At 40.0% G+C, this 20,932-nt stretch overlaps 1 protein-coding gene across 15 annotated transcripts in view; it reads left to right on the top strand.

Moving 5' to 3' along the window:
* Window positions 1–1,021: 1,021 nt before the first annotated feature.
* The window catches only part of LOC6044640 (serine/threonine-protein kinase mig-15), a 102,919-nt gene continuing 83,008 nt past the window's right edge, over window positions 1,022–20,932 (top strand). For 8 of the 15 annotated variants that reach the window (XM_038265730.1, XM_038265725.1, XM_038265731.1 and 5 more), the window contains exons 1-2: window positions 1,022–1,151; window positions 4,493–5,098. In XM_038265730.1, the coding sequence (XP_038121658.1) occupies window positions 5,030–5,098 (69 nt within the window). In that variant the 5' untranslated portion in view covers window positions 1,022–1,151; window positions 4,493–5,029. Of the gene's footprint in view, window positions 1,364–4,492; window positions 5,099–20,932 lie in introns of all 15 variants that reach the window. The other 7 variants (XM_038265738.1, XM_038265739.1, XM_038265727.1 and 4 more) reach the window with 6 other exon arrangements.

Raw genomic sequence — 20,932 nt, forward strand, 5'->3', positions numbered from 1 at the left:
CCTAAGTACATTTTTTTTGACTGTACAAAATAAGGACTTTTTTTCAAAACCTCGCTCCACAAGCTGAATATTTTTCGTTGAGCGTTGAGCAAAATCGGTCAACATTTACCCAATGAGGTGAAGTTTGTATGGGAAAATCGAAAAAATGTATGGAAAAAAACAATTTTCTTACGGTTTGGTCTACACGGTGCGCTTCTTCCATCAAAATATTCCCAAACATGAGATTCTCAATGGAAATTTAATGCTCTACAACTTTGTAGAACATACCAAAGCTGTATAATTTGACCCTGAAAAAGTTATTAGCGATTTAAAAAAGCCATTTTTGTATGAAACACTTTTTTTCACCAGCTTTAGGCTCGGGTATCATTGGGATAATCTCAACCAATTTCGCTAAAAATTTGCAATGATGCTTAAAATAACCCAAAAACCCGTTTTCCACTTGTGGAGCAGGGGGTAATTTTGTCTGGGCACCCTACTGTACATCGGAAAAAAATAAAGAGTTTTTTTAATAAACCCAAACATGTGAAAATTGATTCTCAACTCAGTGAAATGCAATTTAAATTGATTTGAGCTGTTTGCACTTTGAATTTCCATTGAAATTTTGATTTTTCTTTTTAATATATTTTTGTAATATTTTGTGCGAATTTCGGGCCGATTTTTAAGGGGGGAGGGGAGGTTACAAAAACTTTTCAAGTATTTGTGCCAGCCTTTTATATCTGAAGAAAAAATGATTGTTAAAGAGGTGTCCAAATTACCCCCACTGTCCATTGATACCTCAAATTCCCCTACCCATTCATAAAACATTACTATTTTGATCGTGCAAAATTGCAACAAGGTTCAGGTCATCTCCACGTGCATATTCAAATTTCAACACCACTGCATTAAATTTGCGAACCAAAACAACCCCCTCGACTCCAAACGTCACTCAATTCATTGACAGAAATCCTCGCGTATTCGTGTCTTTTGTGTCCGATTCTCTCTCCCTCTCTCGCTGTAGGCCACACACCACCACCCAAACCAACTGTACACACGGCCGAACTTGCGGGTTTCTGTCCGCCGCACGCTCAGAAAGCAAAGTGCAATCGTCCGAGTTGGTCGTCAAGTTGGTTTTCTACGCGCGTCCGCGACTTTCCTAGCGATTCTCTCTCTCTGTAAGTGACTGTGTGACCGTGGGTGTGTGTGTTCGTGCGCCGTGTGGCCATAATTCGGCCATTTGGGCAGTTCTACGGGGCGTTGCGGACCGGATTCCGTTCCAGATTCTTCGCTCTCGAGTGGGTTCCCGTCGGTTGAACGGTTTTTGCGGGACTTCCGGTGGCGAATCCAGTGCCAGTTTTTCCTTCCACCGTCGGATCAACGGATCAGGGTGTGTGTCCGACTTGGGATTCGAGAGAGAGAGGGAGGGGAGAGAGAAAGAAAAAAGTTCAATCAGAAAATCAGTGCGCTGCTGGAAGAGAATTAGGTTTTACACCGTGACGTCATTTGACAGCTCGTGTGCACTGTTTACATGGTCTTCGTCGATTGTCGACGAATTTCCGCGAACAAAATCGACGACCGCATCGAACTGTGCTAAGTCCATGTAAACAGTGCACTCCTTCTAACCTCCAAATCGAGTCAGCGTAAAACCTAATCGCACACACTCTTGCAGTTTGATTCTGGCCCACGCACACTAGCAGCGAAGCGGTGGGATCGCACCAACACGTGCACGTGCGTGACACCCCGAGCAGGCGGAAATAACTGGCCAAGCACAATTAGTGATCAGGTGATGGGATGTGTTGTTATCGTTTACGCGAAGCGTTTAAACCGCACTTTTCGGCACTCTCAGCAAACGTCAAACACGTACACATTAGTTTAAGAATTGAAGATCAATTTTGTAGAAAAGCGGCTAGTTTCAATAGATTTTTGCACCTCAATCTACCAGCCTGCCTCGGTGACTCAGACGTTCAGCTGTTGGACTTGCTATCGAAAGGTCACCAGTGCAACTCCCGAGGTGGAAGGAATCCACACACCTAAAACTCATTACTGAATTCAGTTACATTTACGGATATTTGCACTACTGAAATTTTATGTAAATTACTGAAATTTAAGCAAACTTTGACAGCTCCATATAAATATTTTGAAGTTCAGCGAAAACATAACTCAAAAATTTAAGTACAGTCGACTCTCTGGCTGTCGATCTTCTCGATATCAATAATGCTCCATGTACCGATGTATTCTTCAGTCCCTTCAAATTGCATACTTCGATTGTCTTTATTCCTCGATATTTTCTCTTGCTTGAAGGATCTCTTCCTCGACGGTCCCTTGGATTCTATTTGCTTCAAATATCTATTCCGGTTGTCAATAATTTTACTTTCTCATGGCTTGCATAGACATTTTTTTTTGAGAAACGAAGCTTTGAAGGGTGTTTGACATTTATTTGTTTTTGTTTGCTGGACGTTACCATGATTCTCTCCTATAGCTGGTCAGCAAGAAAAAACAAATTTCAATCGAGTCTTCATTTTACATCGTTCTGTAAACTGATGCTTCTCTTCCTCGACGGTCCCTTGGATATTGACAACCAGAGAGTCGACTGTAGTACATTTTTCAGTAAATATCAAGATTTTTTTAAGAAGTTCTATATTTATAGGCCCTTTTTATATAAAAAAAAATTAGATATTAACTCAGAATTTAATATTTATGTATAGGTGATAAAAAAGTGTGGAAGGCGTTTCTCTAGACCTCGCAAAAAAACGAAAATATCTCGAGGTGTCAAATTACCCAGTCACGAAATATTCTAGCAGAGCTGGTTCTGCCACAATTTATGCTAGAATGCTGTAAGCACATCCAGCTCTGTAAGAACTCTGCTAGAATCATGACAGAACATCGTGACTGGGTAGCAGCAACATGGAGTGAAAATTTAATAAGCCTGTAAACTTTATTTTGCATGACTCAGATTCCATTTCTCGATGTGGAAATTTCCGACTTTTTCGCAAGATTGTGGTGTTAGTAACTCCAACACTGAAAGAAAGGCACATAGTAATATCACATGTTTTGCACATGAATCCACCCCATACTACTTAGTCTGTGAATTTCACGTGGAAATCACTTGAAAATATCAATCGCGCAAACCGGCAAATCCAAATGCAAAACACGTTAGTTTAACGTGAAAGCTCACATGACTTTTGAATGGTGTGCATATGAATTTCAAATTATTTTGTAGTATAAATGCAATGGTTTTCCAGTGATGTTCATGTGAGCTGAATATTGCGTTTAATTTTAGATTTATTGAAAAAATAAAAAATATAATACGATTATGAGTTTTCTTAAACATTTTTTTATTGATACATGAAATTACAAATCATTCGAATCAAAACAACCGGACCATCGAGCCGAGAAACTGCTTGACGACGGTTCTTGGAAGCCTCCACTGACTCCACCTTGATGATCTGGATCGGGTGGCCTTGGGTACGATGACGAGAAGCCATGACGCTCAGCACTGCATCACGTAACTGCCGATGGTTGTACATCGTAACGTAACCGGAACGCGAATCGTACCGCAGCCTAATGCCGACGTTTCCGGATCAATCAACAAATTCAGGCCAACCCTTCGCCGGAGTTTTTCCTGAAAATTCATTGCTGAATGTTAGTCTTTGTGTAAATTTTCACAATTTTTCTTTTTAAAACTTACCAAAAAGTTCTAGTCGACTAAATTTTAAGCAAAATTATGAATTTAAACGATAAATTCGACAAAATAAATCGCAAATTGGACTGTCTTTGTCCTTCGCCATCTTACGAATAAGGAAATTTCATCAAATAACTTCAAAGACCAATACATTTCAATCTCACGTGTTTTTCACTTTGAAATAAAGGGAAAAGTCGAATGGGGCAAATCCAAGTGAAATTCTGTTGAATCCAAAGTGAACTCCAAACGATAAAAGAATGAAAAACATCTCCCTTGCGATCAGCTGATTTCAAATGGTATCACATAAATGTCACATGAACAACACATCTATGTCAAGGGTAAAGCATGGCAAACTATCGTGTTGATTTTTGGAGCAGCTCACGTGAAAAAGCACATAAATTTGCCATGTCAGATTTTTTCAGTGAAAATGATAACAAGTTCAATCCATGCCAACTGATTCCGTTATTGCCACCTGCTCGGGACCGTGTGTGGATAGGGCAACAAGGAGTGGCTACGGTGGTGTGCGTGTGCCAACGCTCTGTCGCGTCGTTGTGTTGGTGGCTATTTTCATTCACGTTTGAGATTTTCTGATTAATCAGAAGGAAAATTTTTGCCGTGTGTTTCATTCAACTCGCGCGACGTCGGGTGTGGAAAATTGCGGTTCTTGAAGGGAAATAGTTGGAAAATTGGCGTGATCTCGTTGGATTTAGGAAGATTTCACCGATGGACAGTTGGGGGAACTGTTAGTCGAGCATTTTAGCCCCGTTGTGAGTGTCTAGAATCATTCATAATTTCTCGGTGTTATTTTTTTTTGCTTCTCACTGGATTTTGCAGTTTGGATGTGTATGTGCGCGAATTAAAAGTTTAAGAAAGGAAGGAAGAAGAAAAGTTGGAGGTGTCAGAATTTGGAGAATGTTTTCAGATGGTGGAACCGATCGCTGATTGTGCCGTGGTTGTCCTCTGAGAGATCCAGAGGGACGGAAGTGTCGCGCGGAGCGTGCCAGCAAGGATTGACCGGGACCGGTTCCGTTGTTAGCGAGAAACCACCCCGGAGAAGAAGAAGAAGAACAAGAATAGTGTTGTGTCGAGAGTGCAAATCGTGCTGCGGGTGAATATTTCAAAGTTACAATATTCATCCGTCGTTGTCGAGAACAACACATGCAAAACAGTTCCATACACTCATACGAAAACAGTGTTGAAATCTTTTTTGATCGGGTTGTTTGTTGGATAAATCCCACCACACGGTGAAAACGCAGCAACCAGCGAAAAGTTGAACACAAAAACCGTCATCGCAGCCGCCACCGCCGTCGTCATTACCATCATCAACGGAGGGACGTCGACGACGACGACGACTACTACGATTACGTCAAAATGGCGCATCAAATGATGCCCCAGTCAGTGAACTGCTCACTGGATGATATCGATCTGAACGCGTTGAAGGTACGTACCCGGGCGCTCCGCCGGATCCTAACCGAATTCGGAGTGACCCCACAACCATTACCATAACAAACTGTATCAATCTGTCAAAACAAACCCCTCCCCAACATCTGTCATCCAATTTCACCACATGTAAACAAACATACCGGAACCGGATTAAGGTGTGGCCGCCGAGCCGACTGGTGGTGTGGTGTCCGGTGTCTAACGGTGCCAGCCCCCCGTCCTGACCTTGAACCTTGGCGCGGCGTTCGGTTCAGTGGCCACTGCGCTGGCCGGCTAATTGTTACGGTTCGATGGGTGCACTCGTTCGCTCTGCTCGCTCGCCCGAGTTCTGTTGTGTTGCCGAGATTTTATTGTTTTGTTTCCGACGACGACGAGCGAACCGGATCCAATTGGAAACAGCGATGGAACGTCGTTAAAAGTGGGCTGGCAGGGAAATGGGTTTCGAGAGTATTGTTTCTCTCTGGTGAATAATTAAAACATTTTCCGCGTTCTTCGGTGAGGCTGCGCAACGAATGGGTGTAACGCTATTGTCAATTATCACAAAATTTGGGTACTTATGCTTCCACGGTAATTATGTTTCATTTCTTAGCATAAATTATGGACATTTCGAGCCAAACATTTCATTAGGGCACAAAACCAAAACGTAAACATTCGGGATTATTCCACTATTCCTCTCATTAGTACACTCCCTACATGCCCTCCAAGAATCAGATTGATAGCAAACAATTTACCATTGAAAAAATCAAAAACACAAAAGGGCACATAACAATTTTCACTCCAAACCCAAAATAAAAGTTCAAATGTGCCCTTTTGTTTTTCGTTAGTTTTTCGTAGTTGTGAAACTTTTTGTGTTATAAAGTGAACTTTTCATACATTCTTAACACTAATTCACTTCAAAGCAAAGTTTGGTTTAGTTTTCACCAAGCATTTCTGCAGAGAAAAAAATCTTCATCGAAATACACTATTTAATACGGACCCGTAGCTGCTGTTCTTTTGAAGAATTTTTATGTTTTACATATCTTATCTACACCATTCAATCACCAATTATCAAAATTTCCACTGAATTCCTCATTATTTCTAAACATCATTCAAAACAACAATCCAGTGACAGCGCTTTAGTGCCCTTTTAGTTCTCTTCGAAATTACATTTAGAAAGGGCCCATTATGAACAGCAGTTGGAAAGCTAAAAGGGCCTAAAAACGAGATTTTTTAAAATTATGAGTTTTATTGCGAAAATCAACCTAAATTAAGAAGCAGTAAAGCAGAGTTGAGGATAATGATGTGTTTTATCGAATCATCAGTAAAAATACCATCAGTCAAGTTTATTTTTTAAATAGGAATTGAAACAAGTTGTTAATTTTTTGCAAGTGATTTTCTCGAGTCGCGGTTTTTGCTTTTGTGCCCTAATGAAATGTTTGGCTCGATTAACATAAAGGGGATTTTCTAAAAGCAATTCCATCGGCTTTCGAGATTTAATTTTGGGTATTTTTGACCACTTTTTCAGGTTTGATTTTAGTCAGCAAAGTCTAAATCATAACTTTAAAAAATACTTTTTTGTAACATTATGATAAAGGCTCGTTCAAAAATTACGTCCATGAACAGGAGAAGGGGTGGTGGTCTTGAGCTTGTGACAGCCCATGTTGAAGGTATAGGAAAAGTGCATGACAGGGCGCGGAGGGAGGGCAGTCTGAAGTCTCAAAAATCTCTGGACGTATTTTTGAATTTGAACAACCCTTCTACACATATCCATTTTTGTTTTGTTTCTGTCTGCTTTACAATTTTCCAAAAGGTTGTTACACTTATGAAAATAATCCTTCACGCCAAAAAGTCAAATTTGTCTAAAATCTGAAGACAAAAGAATGGACAAAAAGTCGAAAAGTTTTTTAACCGAGTATAAGGTGTGAGTTCAATAATTATTTCATGAAAGTAAAACCCGAAAATATCTAGAGCAAAATTTTAAAAGGGCACATAAGCATTACATTGATCCAAAACTTTACCATTTTACGGATAATCCATTTTCCTCTTAACTTTGCGATCTGGACCACTGATTAGTTCGTATCGGCCGGGTCCGGTGGTTTAGTGGTTAGCGTGGTAGCCTCTAAATCCCAGTAAGGCCTGGGTTCAATCCCAGTCGGACCCGGTGGCAATTTTCGAGACGAAATTTGCCTGATCACGCCTTCTACCGGATGGGGAAGTAAAACGTCGGTCCATTTGCGTAAAAGAGGTTTTAGGTGACTCACCACACATAACCTTCGGACGCCTAGAAATGAGCAGAAACTTGTTACAGAGACCACCAAAGACCTGGGGGTCGTTAAAGTGGATTGCTTTGCATTTTTTTCGTATAGTATTGTTAAACAAACGCTCCAAGTTTCAACTAATTTGGTTACACCAGTTAAAAAATTATGTTCAGACTCGATTTTCCGAAGGTTTTTATGTTTGTATCGAATTCGATTTTAAGCATCCTAGAGGGAATGTTACAAAACGTCATCATTAACAACTTTTCGATCTAAATGGTCGTTTTACTAGATAGCACTCAAGCAACGATGTGTTTTCTTGCCCTGCTCACAGTAATTTTGTGTTAAACTTCCCTGTTTTACACCACAAACCACAATAAAAGCATACGATAAGATTCAGCTTCCGCCATGGCGGCACGCATCTGTCCACTCTGCAACGCACGCCGAAGTATATATTAGTCTAATAAATAAAAGCACAACAACAAAAAAACGCAAAATCAACAAACACAAAAACCTAACGGCGTGAATCATCCCCCAGGCTCTTCTGTTCGCTTTCCTCGAACTAAACGCCACACCACGCTGAACTCGACATCGCAACGCTGCTGCTTGGTTGGCACCGTTCCATCCATAGCTGTCGTCTTGGTCTTCAACGCCGTGCGTCGTCCTCGTCGTCGTAATTCACGTCAGACACAGAACACAGCACAAGCCATAAACCACGACCACGGCGCAAGACCTTCCTTTTTGCTAGTAGAATTGCTGCACTTTATTATGGCCGAGAGTTGTGCCGTGTGTCGTGTGGTGATTGAACTTGATCGTGAAAATTTCGCGAGACGTAGTCTTCGTTGTACACGCGAGTTGTTAGAACGTGCAAGAATCCATCTCTATAGCGGAGTTGAACACCTTCTCGCACACTGGTTACACCGGCAGACAAAGCGGAACAAGCTTAGAAGCTGAGCTCAACTGTACAAAGAACTCGATTTAACCGCATGACTCTTATGCTGCTCGCTATTATGCTCTAAATTAAGACTGTCAACACTAGGATTTCCATAGCAAAGCCGGGGGTGGAATTCGGCTTGATGTTCCTTGAAAATTTCTAAAACCAACAGATTGTCGAGATGTGATAGGCCGCCGCCATTGTAACAGCCAAACGAAACATTCAAAATCATAAACCATACTGTGAGCGAGTACAACGCAGCAGCAGCAACAATAATCCCGCGGTACATCTTCCCAAACAAAAAAGCAATAAACTTGTCATACGGTGACAGATTAGTCTTCTTCTCTTTTTATTCGCTCGCCTGGTTAAACAGCTAGCGGTAAGATTTCCGAGCGTTGTGTTTACGTTATGTTGTTGTTGTTGTTGTTATGTTATGTTGTTGTTGTTGTTGTTATTTTCTTCGCTGCAACCAAACTCTCGCCAAGAGTTGAACTCGCGCGCAGTCTGAGTCAGCCCAATAGTAGCGGTGTGCGTGCAAACAATTTACAAACAGAGCGCGATGTGCTTGAATGTCGATTTATTTTGGAAAATCGATTTATTTTTATTTATTTTTTTCATTTCTGGAGTTTTTTTAAAGGTCCAATAAAACCAAATTTCCAGTTTTTGCTTTTTGGGTGTTTTTGAAACCGCCGTGTCAGGGGTATTAAAAACACCCAAAAATCAAAACTGAAAATTTGGTTTATTGGACCTTTTTTTTAAAAAAAAACTCCAGATTTGTCCATGAGGTTTCCTCGTGTTAAACATTTATCACTGTGAAAAATTTCAACTTCTAATTTCCTGATCAAAATTAGAGGAAATCGTTACTTTATTCTGTACGAAATGTTACAAAAAATAGCAAGAATTAAAAAAAAAACCCATACCGTAAACCGGGGTGACTTTGATAGGATTTAAATTTGTTTTTAGAATATTTTCCTACAGGTAAGATTTTTCTCAAGATTATTATTTTTAAAACATGTACTGGGGTAGGCCACACAAAGTCCAAGCACTATTTTGGAAAAAAAGTTTTTTCAATAGTGTTTAGAAAAATAGTTACGTTAAAAATTCTTAGTTTTAATTCCGGGGTGACTTTGATAGTCATAGTTATTCTTGTTTAAATCATATTTAAGATGTTCAAACTTTATTTGTACGTTAAATGTACCATCACTAAAGTAGCTGATATAGTTTGTAAGAAAAAAAATCAATGTTTATGTTAAGTTAACTAAGTTTATAAGCTTTTTAACAAAATACATATAAATTTTAGGTAAAATTGTTAAAAAGTCGAAATTTTGCCTGAAAATTGTTAAAACTAGTTTTGTTAATAAAATTATCGATTTATATTGCATTTTATACTGAATTTGAAGCACGAATCACAAGTTTTCACATTTTACATGAAATTTGTTCAACTGAAATTGCCTATAAATTTGGAGATTTTTTTTAATTGTGTTTCAAAAACACATATTATTTATTATTTACAAACTTATTTAACCTTCTCCTAGTGGAAAATTGTCCAAAGAATCCGAAAATGCATTCCGTTTTACGATTAAAAATCATGTTCATTGAGAAAATCATGACACTTTGAGAAGTTTAAAATAATGACTTCCATCAACATTTTCTTAGCTATAGTTAACTAACTTTATAATCCTTTCAAAAATTTATGAAAAGTTCTTCTTGAGATACTTCGAACACTTCTCTACCACGGTCAGTATGTTTCTGAACCATTCCTTACGTATTTTAATTGTACTCTTCATTTTACGGGAAAATCGCAAACCTATCAAAGTCACCCCGGCTATCAAAGTCACCCCGTTTTACGGTACTATAAAATTCTGGAAAAAAACCTGGATTTGAATATTCTATTTGACTTGTAGAACTGGCGAACCAAATTGATAAATTTAGCACATTTAGTTGCTGGTCTTTATGCTGTCAGTTTGAAGCTGGTCATTATAATGAACTTTGAGTTGCTTAACCTTCGGGAAGTCGCGCTAGTGTACTTTGTGCACCAGATTTTGGAAACTTCGAAAAACAATAGTTTTTCATGAAACAATCAAGCCGTAGCCTTGATATATGCTCAAGTTACACATTTTTACTTACGGAAACAAGTTCACCTAAGACATTGTTGAGTAAAAACTATTTTTAATATATTTTTTAAAATAGTGTTTTTGGGTTGGTGCACAAAGTACACCAGCGCGACTGCTCGTGTAAGTATTTTTTTTGTGGAATGAATACCGGAAGTTACATATTGTTTTTATAAGTCTCAATCTGGATCAATTGACCCCAAAACTGTTGCATTGTATTCAAGAGGGCCTCTAATCCCGACTTGATGAAAACATGGGTTCTGAGTATGGTCCGGTGGCCCTTGGGGATGTTCCGAAGAGGGGACATTTCCGGAAATCCGGTCCACAAGGCATGATGGGTGTCAAACATCATAATTTTCAATGGCAAACCTCAGTATGAACATTTAAAGTGGCATAGATGATCTGGCCACCATCCGGACTAACCCGGTGGCCCTGGGGATGTTCCGAAGAGGGGACATTTCCGGAAAACCGGTCCACAAGGCATGATGGGTGTCAAACATCATAATTTTCAATGGCAAACCTCAGTATGAACATTTAAAGTGTCATAGATGATCTGGCCACCATCCGGACTAACCCGGTGGCCCTGGGGATGTTCCGAAGAGGGGACATTTCCGGAAAACCGGTCCACAAGGCATGATGGGTGTCAAACATCATAATTTTCAATGGCAAACCTCAGTATGAACATTTAAAGTGTCATAGATGATCTGGCCACCATCCGGACTAACCCGGTGGCCCTGGGGATGTTCCGAAGAGGGGACATTTCCGGAAAACCGGTCCACAAGGCATGATGGGTGTCAAACATTATAATTTTCAATGGCAAACCTCAGTATGAACATTTTAAGTGTCAGAGATGATCTGGCCACCATCTGGACTAACCCGGTGGCCCTGGGGATGTTCCGAAGAGGGGACATTTCCGAAAATCCGGTCCACAAGGCATGATGGGTGTCAAACTTCATAATTTTCAACGGCAAACCTCAGTATGAACATTTAAAGTGTCAGAGATGATCTTGCCACAATCCGGATTAACCCGGTGGCCCTGGGGATGTTCCGAAGAGGGGAAATTTCCGGAAATTCGGTCCACAAGGCATGATGGGTGTCAAACTTCATAATTTTGAATGGCAAACCTCAGTATGAACATTTAAAGTGTCATAGATGATCTGGCCACCATCCGGACTAACCCGGTGGCCCTGGGGATGTTCCGAAGAGGGGACATTTCCGGAAATCCGGTCCACAAGGCATGATGGGTGTCAAACTTCATAATTTTCAATGGCAAACCTCAGTATGAACATTTAAAGTGTCAGAGATGATCTTGCCACAATCCGGATTAACCCGGTGGCCCTGGGGATGTCCCAAAGAGAGGACATTTCCGGAAATTCGGTCCACAAGGCATGATGGGTGTCAAACTTCATAATTTTGAATGGCAAACCTCAGTATGAACATTTAAAGTGTCATAGATGATCTGGCCACCATCCGGACTAACCCGGTGGCCCTGGGGATGTTCCGAAGAGGGGACATTTCCGGAAATCCGGTCCACAAGGCATGATGGGTGTTAAACTTCATAATTTTCAACGGCAAACCTCAGTATGAACATTTAAAGTGTCATAGATGATCTGGCCAACATCCGGACTAACCCGGTGGCCCTGGGGATGTTCCGAAGAGGGGACATTTCCGAAATTCCGGTCCACAAGGCATGATGGGTGTCAAACTTCATAATTTTCAACGGCAAACCTCAGTATGAACATTTAAAGTGTCAGAGATGATCTTGCCACAATCCGGATTAACCCGGTGGCCCTGGGGATGTTCCGAAGAGGGGACATTTCCGGAAAACCGGTCCACAAGGCATGATGGGTGTCAAACTTCATAATTTTCAACGGCAAACCTCAGTATGAACATTTAAAGTGTCAGAGATGATCTGGCCACCATCCGGACTAACCCGGTGGCCCTGGGGATGTTCCGAAGAGGGGACATTTTTTTTAGAGTATTTTTTGCTCCCCTTACTTACTTTTACTTACTTTTACTGCTCAGACAACCCCCGGGTCATGAGCTGTCTCCAGATGCGCTGCCACTGAACTCGGTCTTGGGCTGCTACTCTCCAATTCCAACTCGGAACTCCCACACTTCGAAGATCTTCCTCCACTTGGTCTAACCACCTTGCACGTTGCGCCCCCCTCCGCCGCGTTCCAGACGGCTCCGAATTGAACACCAACTTCACCGGATTGATAGTCTGGTTCGGTTGGCGCGCATCCAACGCGTCCGGCATTCTCGCGACGTGTCCGGCCCACCTGATCCGGCCAGCCTTGGCGACTTTCCGAATGTTTGGCTTGCCGTAGAGTTGCGCCAGCTCGTGGTTCATCCTTCTCCGCCACACAGTGTTCTCACGCACGCCGCCAAAGATCGTCCTAAGCACTCGCCGTTCGAAAACTTCAAGTGCTTGCAGGTCCTCCTCGAGCATCGTCCACGTCTCGTGCCCGTAGAGAACGACCGGTCTTATCAGCGTTTCGTACATGGTACACTTTGTACGCCGGGAAAGATGACCAGACCGTAGGGTCTTGTGGAGTCCGTAGTAGGCACGACTACCGGTGATGATGCGCCTCCGAATTTCTCTGCTGCAGTTGTTGTCAGACGTTACCAACGAACCGAGGTACACAAACTCCTCCACGACCTCGAACTCGTCGCCGTCGATCGTCACGCTCGGTCCTATGCGAGCCCTAAGGGACTCGGTTCCTCCTGCCAGCAGATATTTCGTCTTCGCCACATTCACCTTCAATCCAACCTTTTCTGCTTCCCGCTTCAATTCGGTGTACCGCCTGGCCACCTCCTCGAACGTCCTGCCGACAATGTCCATGTCGTCGGCATAGCAGATGAATTGGCTGGATCGGTTGATAATCGTGCCCCGCATGTTGAAGCCCGCCCGCCTCATTACACCTTCAAGCCCAATGTTGAAACAGAGGCCGGAGATACCGTCGCCTTGTCGCAGTCCCTTGCGCGATTCGATCGGGTCGGACATAGCACCCGAAATCTTCACGCTGCACCGTGCCCCGTCCATCGTTGATTTCACCAGTCTGATCAGCTTCCCGGGAAAGCCGTTCTCGTACATGATCTTCCATAGCTCTTCGCGATCGACCGAGTCGTACGCGGCTTTGAAATCGATGAACAGGTGGTGCGTCGGGATCTGGTACTCGCGACATTTTTGGAGGATTTGGCGTAGCAAAAAGATTTGCTCCCCCTTTCCAATGGATACAGGTTTGATGAATGTAACACCAATGTAATTATGTATTTTTGTAAAATTCCCAAACATTTAAATCAAGTATTGACCAAGTGAACATCGTGATCAGTATGCAGCAAAAAAAAAGTTGAATTTTGAAAACATGAAAATTTGGTTGGTTGAATATAAAAAGTGTGTAAAAATGTGAACTGATGAAAATTCACCAATTCCTTATGTAATATAACAATTTTTTTTGACACAAAATCTGTCACCATATTCTGATGAATATTGTCATCACTTTTTTCTGTGTTCGTTTTTTATATTTTTTTTTATCAGACCCTCGGTTCCTACCTAGGATCAGTACCTAAATGGACCTTATAAATTAAGTAATAATCGAAGTTGACTTTACAGCTGCCGGCCACTATTGCTAGTATCAATCACAAGTACCTTTCTTTAGCTACAAAGACTTCGACGCCCAAGCCCTAGGTCAAAGGCACCCATATTAAAACGTAGAATTTACGACCTTTGGATTATGAGCCCAGTGCGCGGTCCGATTAATTTACACGACAAAAAAAAAATAAAAGACTGAATACTAGCGAGGAAGCTGATTGCATTTTTAAACTTATGCTAGCGCACTCATATCATCAATTAATACATTTACTAACGATCTAACTATTTATTTCTAACCAAATAATATTTATATCTAACTTTATATTAGATGATCGCAGCTAATGTTCAAATGAGTCAACAATCAAAATGATATGCAGGACAAGCAGGAATTCCCGGGAAAAAATCCGAAAAAATTGGATATTTTTGGAACTCTTGATTCCCGGGAAATTTGGTCGAAACTCCCGGGAATTATGATACATATAAATATTGAAGCAAAATAATATAAAGCCAATCAGAAACACTAGATGACAGATATATACAGATTATTCTTGTTGTTAATTCATTTATTTCTGACTGATTCAACCTTCTTGGCCTTTCGCTGCCCTATTCTATAAAAAGGAAAATATTTAGCCATATTGATGTTCGAAAAAAAAGTTCGAGAAAAATTTGAATGAAACTTGTTGAAAATGCCTATTACTGTTAATGATGACATGACTACTATGTTGTGAGGTTTGAAAAATCTAAAGTAGATAAAGTATGTAAGTAAGGCCATAAATCATTTTATACTTTCCATTGGCACCCAAATTAATTACGATTAAACAATATGAATATGCATTCTGTGTAATGTTAAGATTATTGGTGTATATTTAATTTTCCGTAAGTATTGTAAATATTTATTCACTGAAAATTTTAAGTAGTCCTAGCGAAGAAAAAAAAATAGTTAAAATGTTGCTTTGGGTCATTATTTATCATCTTAGAAAAACATATTGAAGATTTTTTAACATTCGGATTAAAATCTCAATACAAGTTTTTTGATTACTACGAGTAAGCAGGACATAAACAGATTTTTAAACATAGGAAAAATCATTCACCATGAAGAATACTTTAAAAAAATACAGTACAGTTTGGAGTCCCAAAAAGCTCTAGAAATGGTCTTGTAATTGCAGATTCAGGAGTTTTCCAACAAGTAGGAAAATTACCACAACGCAATGGTTACCAAAAATAAAGTTCATTGAATAACTTAGACTAAATGTAATTAGATTCATTCAAATGTAATGAATGTATTACTTTTCTTTCAAATTACAGGCACATAAGCACTATTTTGAACAATGACAAAAAAATTTTTGGGTCCCGGAAATTCTCGGGAAATAGCAAAAAACAACTCTCGATTCCCGGGAAATTGATATAATGTTTTTCAACCATCATGCCTTGCGGACCGGAATTTTGGAAGTGTTCCCTATTAAAACACTTTAAATGTTCATATTTTAAAAGACAATCGCACCGTCATTGCAGACTGGATAATAATATTTTAATAGACATCACACCGTCTTTTCACAGACTGAAGCTAGTAAATAACGGGACAAACACAGAACACCCACAGGAAATGGGCGGGAATCGAACCCGGGCCCCTTAGCACACATGAGGGATCGGCAGCCGAAGCCGCTAACCACCGCGCCACGGGGTCCTCATAAACATTGAACGAAAAGCTTCAGGAAGATAAGGCGGGAATCAAACCCGCGCTCTATAGCAACTTAGGGATCGGTAGCCAAAGCCGCTAACCACTGCGCAACGAGACCCTCCACGAGGTTTGCCGTTGAAAATTATGAAGTTTGACACCCATCATGGCTTGTGGACCGGATTTCCGAAAATGTCCCCTCATCGGAACATCCCCAGGGCCACCGGGATAATCCGGATGGTGGCAAGATCATCTCTGACACTTTAAATGTTCATACTGAGATTTGCCGTTGAAAATTATGAAGTTTGACACCTATCATGCCCTGCGGACCGGAATTTCGGCAATGTCCCTTCTTCGGAACATCCCCGGGGCCACCGGGGTAGTCTGTATTGTGGCCAAATCACCTATGGCACTAAAAATGTCCATATAGAAGATTGCCTTTGAAAATTGTGAATTTTGACACCCATGATGGGTGTAGGGCCTTGTAGACCGGATTTCCGGAAATGTTCCCTCTTCGGAACATCTCCGGGGCCACCAGGTTGATCCGGATGGTGGTAAGATCATCTCTGACACTTTAAATGTACATATTGAGGTTTGCCGTTGAAAATTATGAAGTTTGACACCCATCATAACTTGCGAACCGGAATTTCGGAAATGTCCCCTCTTCGGAACATCCCCAAGGCCACCGGGTTGATCCGGATGGTGGCCAGATCATCTTTGATACTTAAAATGGCCATATAGAGGTTTGCTTTTGAAAATTATGAAGTTTGACACCCATCATGCCTAGCGGACCAGAATTTCGGAAATGTCCCCTCTTCGGAACATCCCCGGGGCCCCCCGGGTTATTCTGGATGGTGGTTAGATATCTGATGGCCTTCTAATTGGTGGAATTAACAACTTTGTAGAACATTGTTTCTTCCTATTTGGAATTATATTCGATTTATTTGAAAATTTCTGACAGGTGCACAAAGTACACCACGCGACTGCTCTTGTAGTTTTTTTTGCGCGACTTCCCGAAGGTTAAACCAGTGCGCACAGTGGTCCAGATCGCAAAATTAGGGGGACAGGGGGTAATATGCACCCCCTAAGGGAAAACTGTGATTTCTTAACCATTACAGCATTACTTTGGAAGAATTTTGTTCGATGTTCTAAAACAACTATTATTCTTCGTCATCCATGTGAAAAAAGTCTTAAAAAACCTCAAAATTGTTCGAAAATATCAAATTTCTCAAAACATTTTTGATTCATTTCAAACAATCATGCGAAGCAATATGCACCGCAACATTGGGGCAAAATGCACTACAACAACGGGGCAAAATGCACCACAACATGGGGCAAAATGCACCGGGTAAAAGCAGTTTTCACTAGTCACCACTAGATGACACCACTAGGGACCGGCCCGTGGCTTAATGGCTACGGCTCCCGCTTCATAAGCGGAAGGTTCCGGGTTCGATTCCCGACCGGTCTCCTTGAAATTATTCGACTATAATTGAACTTTGAATATGAACAAAAAACGCATGGAATCAGGTGGGATTCGAACTCACACCTTTGGATTGGTAGTCAGATGCTCTAGCCACTCGGCCACCGAGGGGTTGACACCCCTTGAGTGAATTAATCCGTAGTGGTGAAATAATGTCACAAGGTCATTTACTATATAATACAAACAATCCCTTTCCCAACGATTCCCCTACACACACTACACACCATTATCTATAAATAACTCGAAGTGGTTGGTACGGTATGTCCTCACTTCTTCTTCTTCCTCTGATGATTCTATGAAATGTGGGTTCCGTTCATAGAATCTGTCTCTTGCGGTTAATGCAACGCAGTAGGCCGGGCCGCTTTAGTGAGTGTAATACATTTCGGGGGTTCTCGAAAGTACTGCAATCATTAATAATGACAAGAAAGAACTTGAGGCGTAATCTAACCATAAGTTCTTCCCGGATGCTTTCTTCGGACTGGCTGCGCTTGTGTTCGATTAGATTAGATTAGATTAGTCACCACTAGATGACACCACTGTTTTTACAAAGGAGCTTCACAGCGGTGCATTTTGCCCCGACCACGCTTTTTGCAGAAAATTTAATTAAAAATGCATTTCTTGATGTTTTTGGACTCATCTATCTACAGAATAATGAAGATTATGGCAGAAACTATATACCTCAACACTTACAATATCAATAAATGCTTTTTATATTGTCCAAAAATCACAATGAAGGTTCAATGAAAATTAGATGAAAACACAACATTTCTAGATTAAATTTTCAAAACAACCTATCCCTCATGGGTTTCCTATGCAGATAGGGCCTTTTGAAAATTTAATCGAGATTTCAAAGTTTTGCAAATAACTTGAGCTGTTTCTATACTGCGATGCTCAATTTTTTCCAGCATGGTTTAGCAATGTTAAGCTTCCAATTTCTATGATTTTTTCCCCGGAAAACTCTTCCAAATACCGAGAAAAGCAGGGGGTGCATTTTGCCCCGGGGTGCATATTACCCCCTCTCCCCCTAAGTGGAAAATGGATTTTCCGAAAAATTGTTAAGTTTTGGAGCTTTGGTGCCTTCAGAAGAGTTGTTGAAAAGGGGCAACTTTTAGTTTGGTTGAAAATTAGGGTGGTTCACGATTAGGGTGATTTTGAAAATCTAACTTTACAGGAATATTTTTGGGTTTTTTTTTGTCTTCTAAAAAGTTGTTGATCTTTTTTATCTTAAAATGGCTGTAACTTTTGACCCTAAAGTCCAAACTGACATGTCAACAAATAAAAATGTTCGTTTTTTAGAGCTTTAAAAGTGCTCTGAACATCTTCTCTAAAACTCAACCCTGAATTGCCACGTTCAAAAAACTGATTTTTGAAGGTTTGCTCAGATGCTTTCTATAAATTTGGTCATAGAAGGCGTAGATTACGAGATAAAATGTTGGTGTCTTCGACAAAGTTGCTTGAATTGGCAAGCCCAACAACTTTCTAGAAGACGAAAAAAAATCCCAAAAATATTCCTGTAAAGTAATATTTTCAAAATCACCCTAATTATGAACCACCTTAATTTTCAACCAAACCAAAAGTTGCCCTTTTCATTTGTAACAATTCTTCTGAAGACACCAAAGCTCCAAAACTTAACCATTTTTCGGAAAATCCATTTTCCACTTAATTTTGCGATCTGGACCACTGTGCAGTGTCCTGTTATTCTTGCTGCGACGTTTGGTTAGTAGCTTCGAAAAAAATGAAAAAAATATGTTATTTTAGAACAATTTTGTATAGTCACATTATTGTAAAAACGTTTCTTAAACCTCAGTGATTGGTGCCTTCCTCCTTGCGCATAAATACATGCAAACAAATTGCTACAAAATCTTTCTTACGTTGCTGCCATAAAAGCTTAGGCTAACGAGCTTAGGGCTGACACCTATTAGATATTTGAAGAATAATCTCACTGCGTTGAATGATCTGGCCTACGTCATCAGTTGGAACTTTTGCAACTTTCAGTCTTTTTTGTATCTACAAAAACCTTTTTCATAGCAAAACTTTTGAAATACTTCATTAAACTTCATACATTTTGATAGGGTCCTATGGCTCGAAATAAACTTTCTGTAATTTGTTACGTTTTTTTCAGCAGAATTTACGATTCATTTATGAAAATTTTATTGAATTTAAAAAAGTTAAATTATTGAATGATATACAAAACGCAGCATATCTTTAACGACAGATTTACCAAAAGTTTTATCAAAATTACATTTACAATAGTTTTTTGTGATTGTTGGTATTGATAATTCCAGAAAATAATTTAAACTTGAATTGAATCAAATTTCTTTGGTAATCAAAATATTCATATTATTTTTTTTTACGTTGTATGCAACTTTTATATTTATTTAAGTAATTCAAACAGATATTTTAAAATAAAATAGCTCCAGCTGTTTTGCATTTTACTTGATTAAAGTTTTGAATAACATTATTTCACATTCTTTTTGAAATTTTTTGTGATAAAGAAAAATGTTCACGGGCTATAAACACAAATTTATACATCTCATCTAACTATCCTTGACATTTGTTTCAATCAAGACATTGCTTTACATCTATTTGCATGGTTGGTTCATTCAAGAAACAATTTATTAAAAGATTTCTTTGAAAAAATCGCGACATTCCACGGGTGGAGCAAAAAAAAATGAAATTGCAAGCTTAAATTCCAATATTTGAATGAAAAAGGTCTAGTTGTTTTACAATCATTAGTTGAAAAATATTTGCAACGGCCTAACATGTTTACCAATCAAACCAAAATAAAAAGTTTTACCAATTTTTAATCAGCTCTGCGTATATTTTCTATTCAATAAAAGGTGAGAGTATTTATGTTACAGACATGACCAATATGACAAACAACATTGTTAGATAATAATATTAATAGTTCGTATACAAAATAAACCTATAATATAAAAATTGACTGAGCTCTGCCAAAATGTCAATTTGTTTTAGTATATAAAACCATAGTTATACCCGTCTTATCCTGACACATAAATTTAAATTTTCATATCTTCGCCCTGTACAAAACTCATGGAGTGTGATACCCATATGACTCAAACTAAATATTCACCATCGGAACATCCTTGAGTGCTCCCGGCCAATTTCCTACGAATTCTTTAAAACACACACCTTCCAAACACAATAAGAGCAATAAAATGGTTGATAGCACTAACTACAAGGAATAATCCATACCATCCAATAAGTGCGTGCAACCGCGCGATGAGATTTTAATAAGAAACATGTGTAAACATAAACATCTCCTACCCACAATACAGCGTGAGCTGGGCGTGCTGTTGGTGGTGGTACAGTTTTGGCCTAACGCCCATACCCCAGACTGCGATTCGATGGGTGGTGATTGGTGTAAACATCGGAGACGCAATGCAGAGATTAGCAGCCGGCCAGCGTTCGTTCACTCGTCAGCACGATTAGTACAGACGAGTGATTCACACTATCAATCTGCTCGATTAGCCGCCTAGTTGGATAGACGTTTTGTTTAAAGCTGCACTTTGAAGGGATGATTGCGAAGAGTTGCGTGAATTTACTAAAACAAATCGAGAGCAAACGATCTTCCAAGCAGTCCGAGCATCTTGTTGAGTAATCTTACGATTTCTGATCTCAGCTTGACTCCTCTGTTTACCATACAACCAGTAACAACAATACAGTAGCAATTCCCCCCCGTTGTTTGGTTGGCACGGTGTGCTGTGAGTACAGCGATTTTAGGTGAAGGTTACCAGCCTGCGCGGCTTGATCACCATCGCTCGACGAAATAAAACATCGCGAA

This window comes from Culex quinquefasciatus, chromosome 3, assembly GCF_015732765.1.
Source record: "Culex quinquefasciatus strain JHB chromosome 3, VPISU_Cqui_1.0_pri_paternal, whole genome shotgun sequence".
Lineage (NCBI taxonomy): Eukaryota > Metazoa > Arthropoda > Insecta > Diptera > Culicidae > Culex > Culex quinquefasciatus.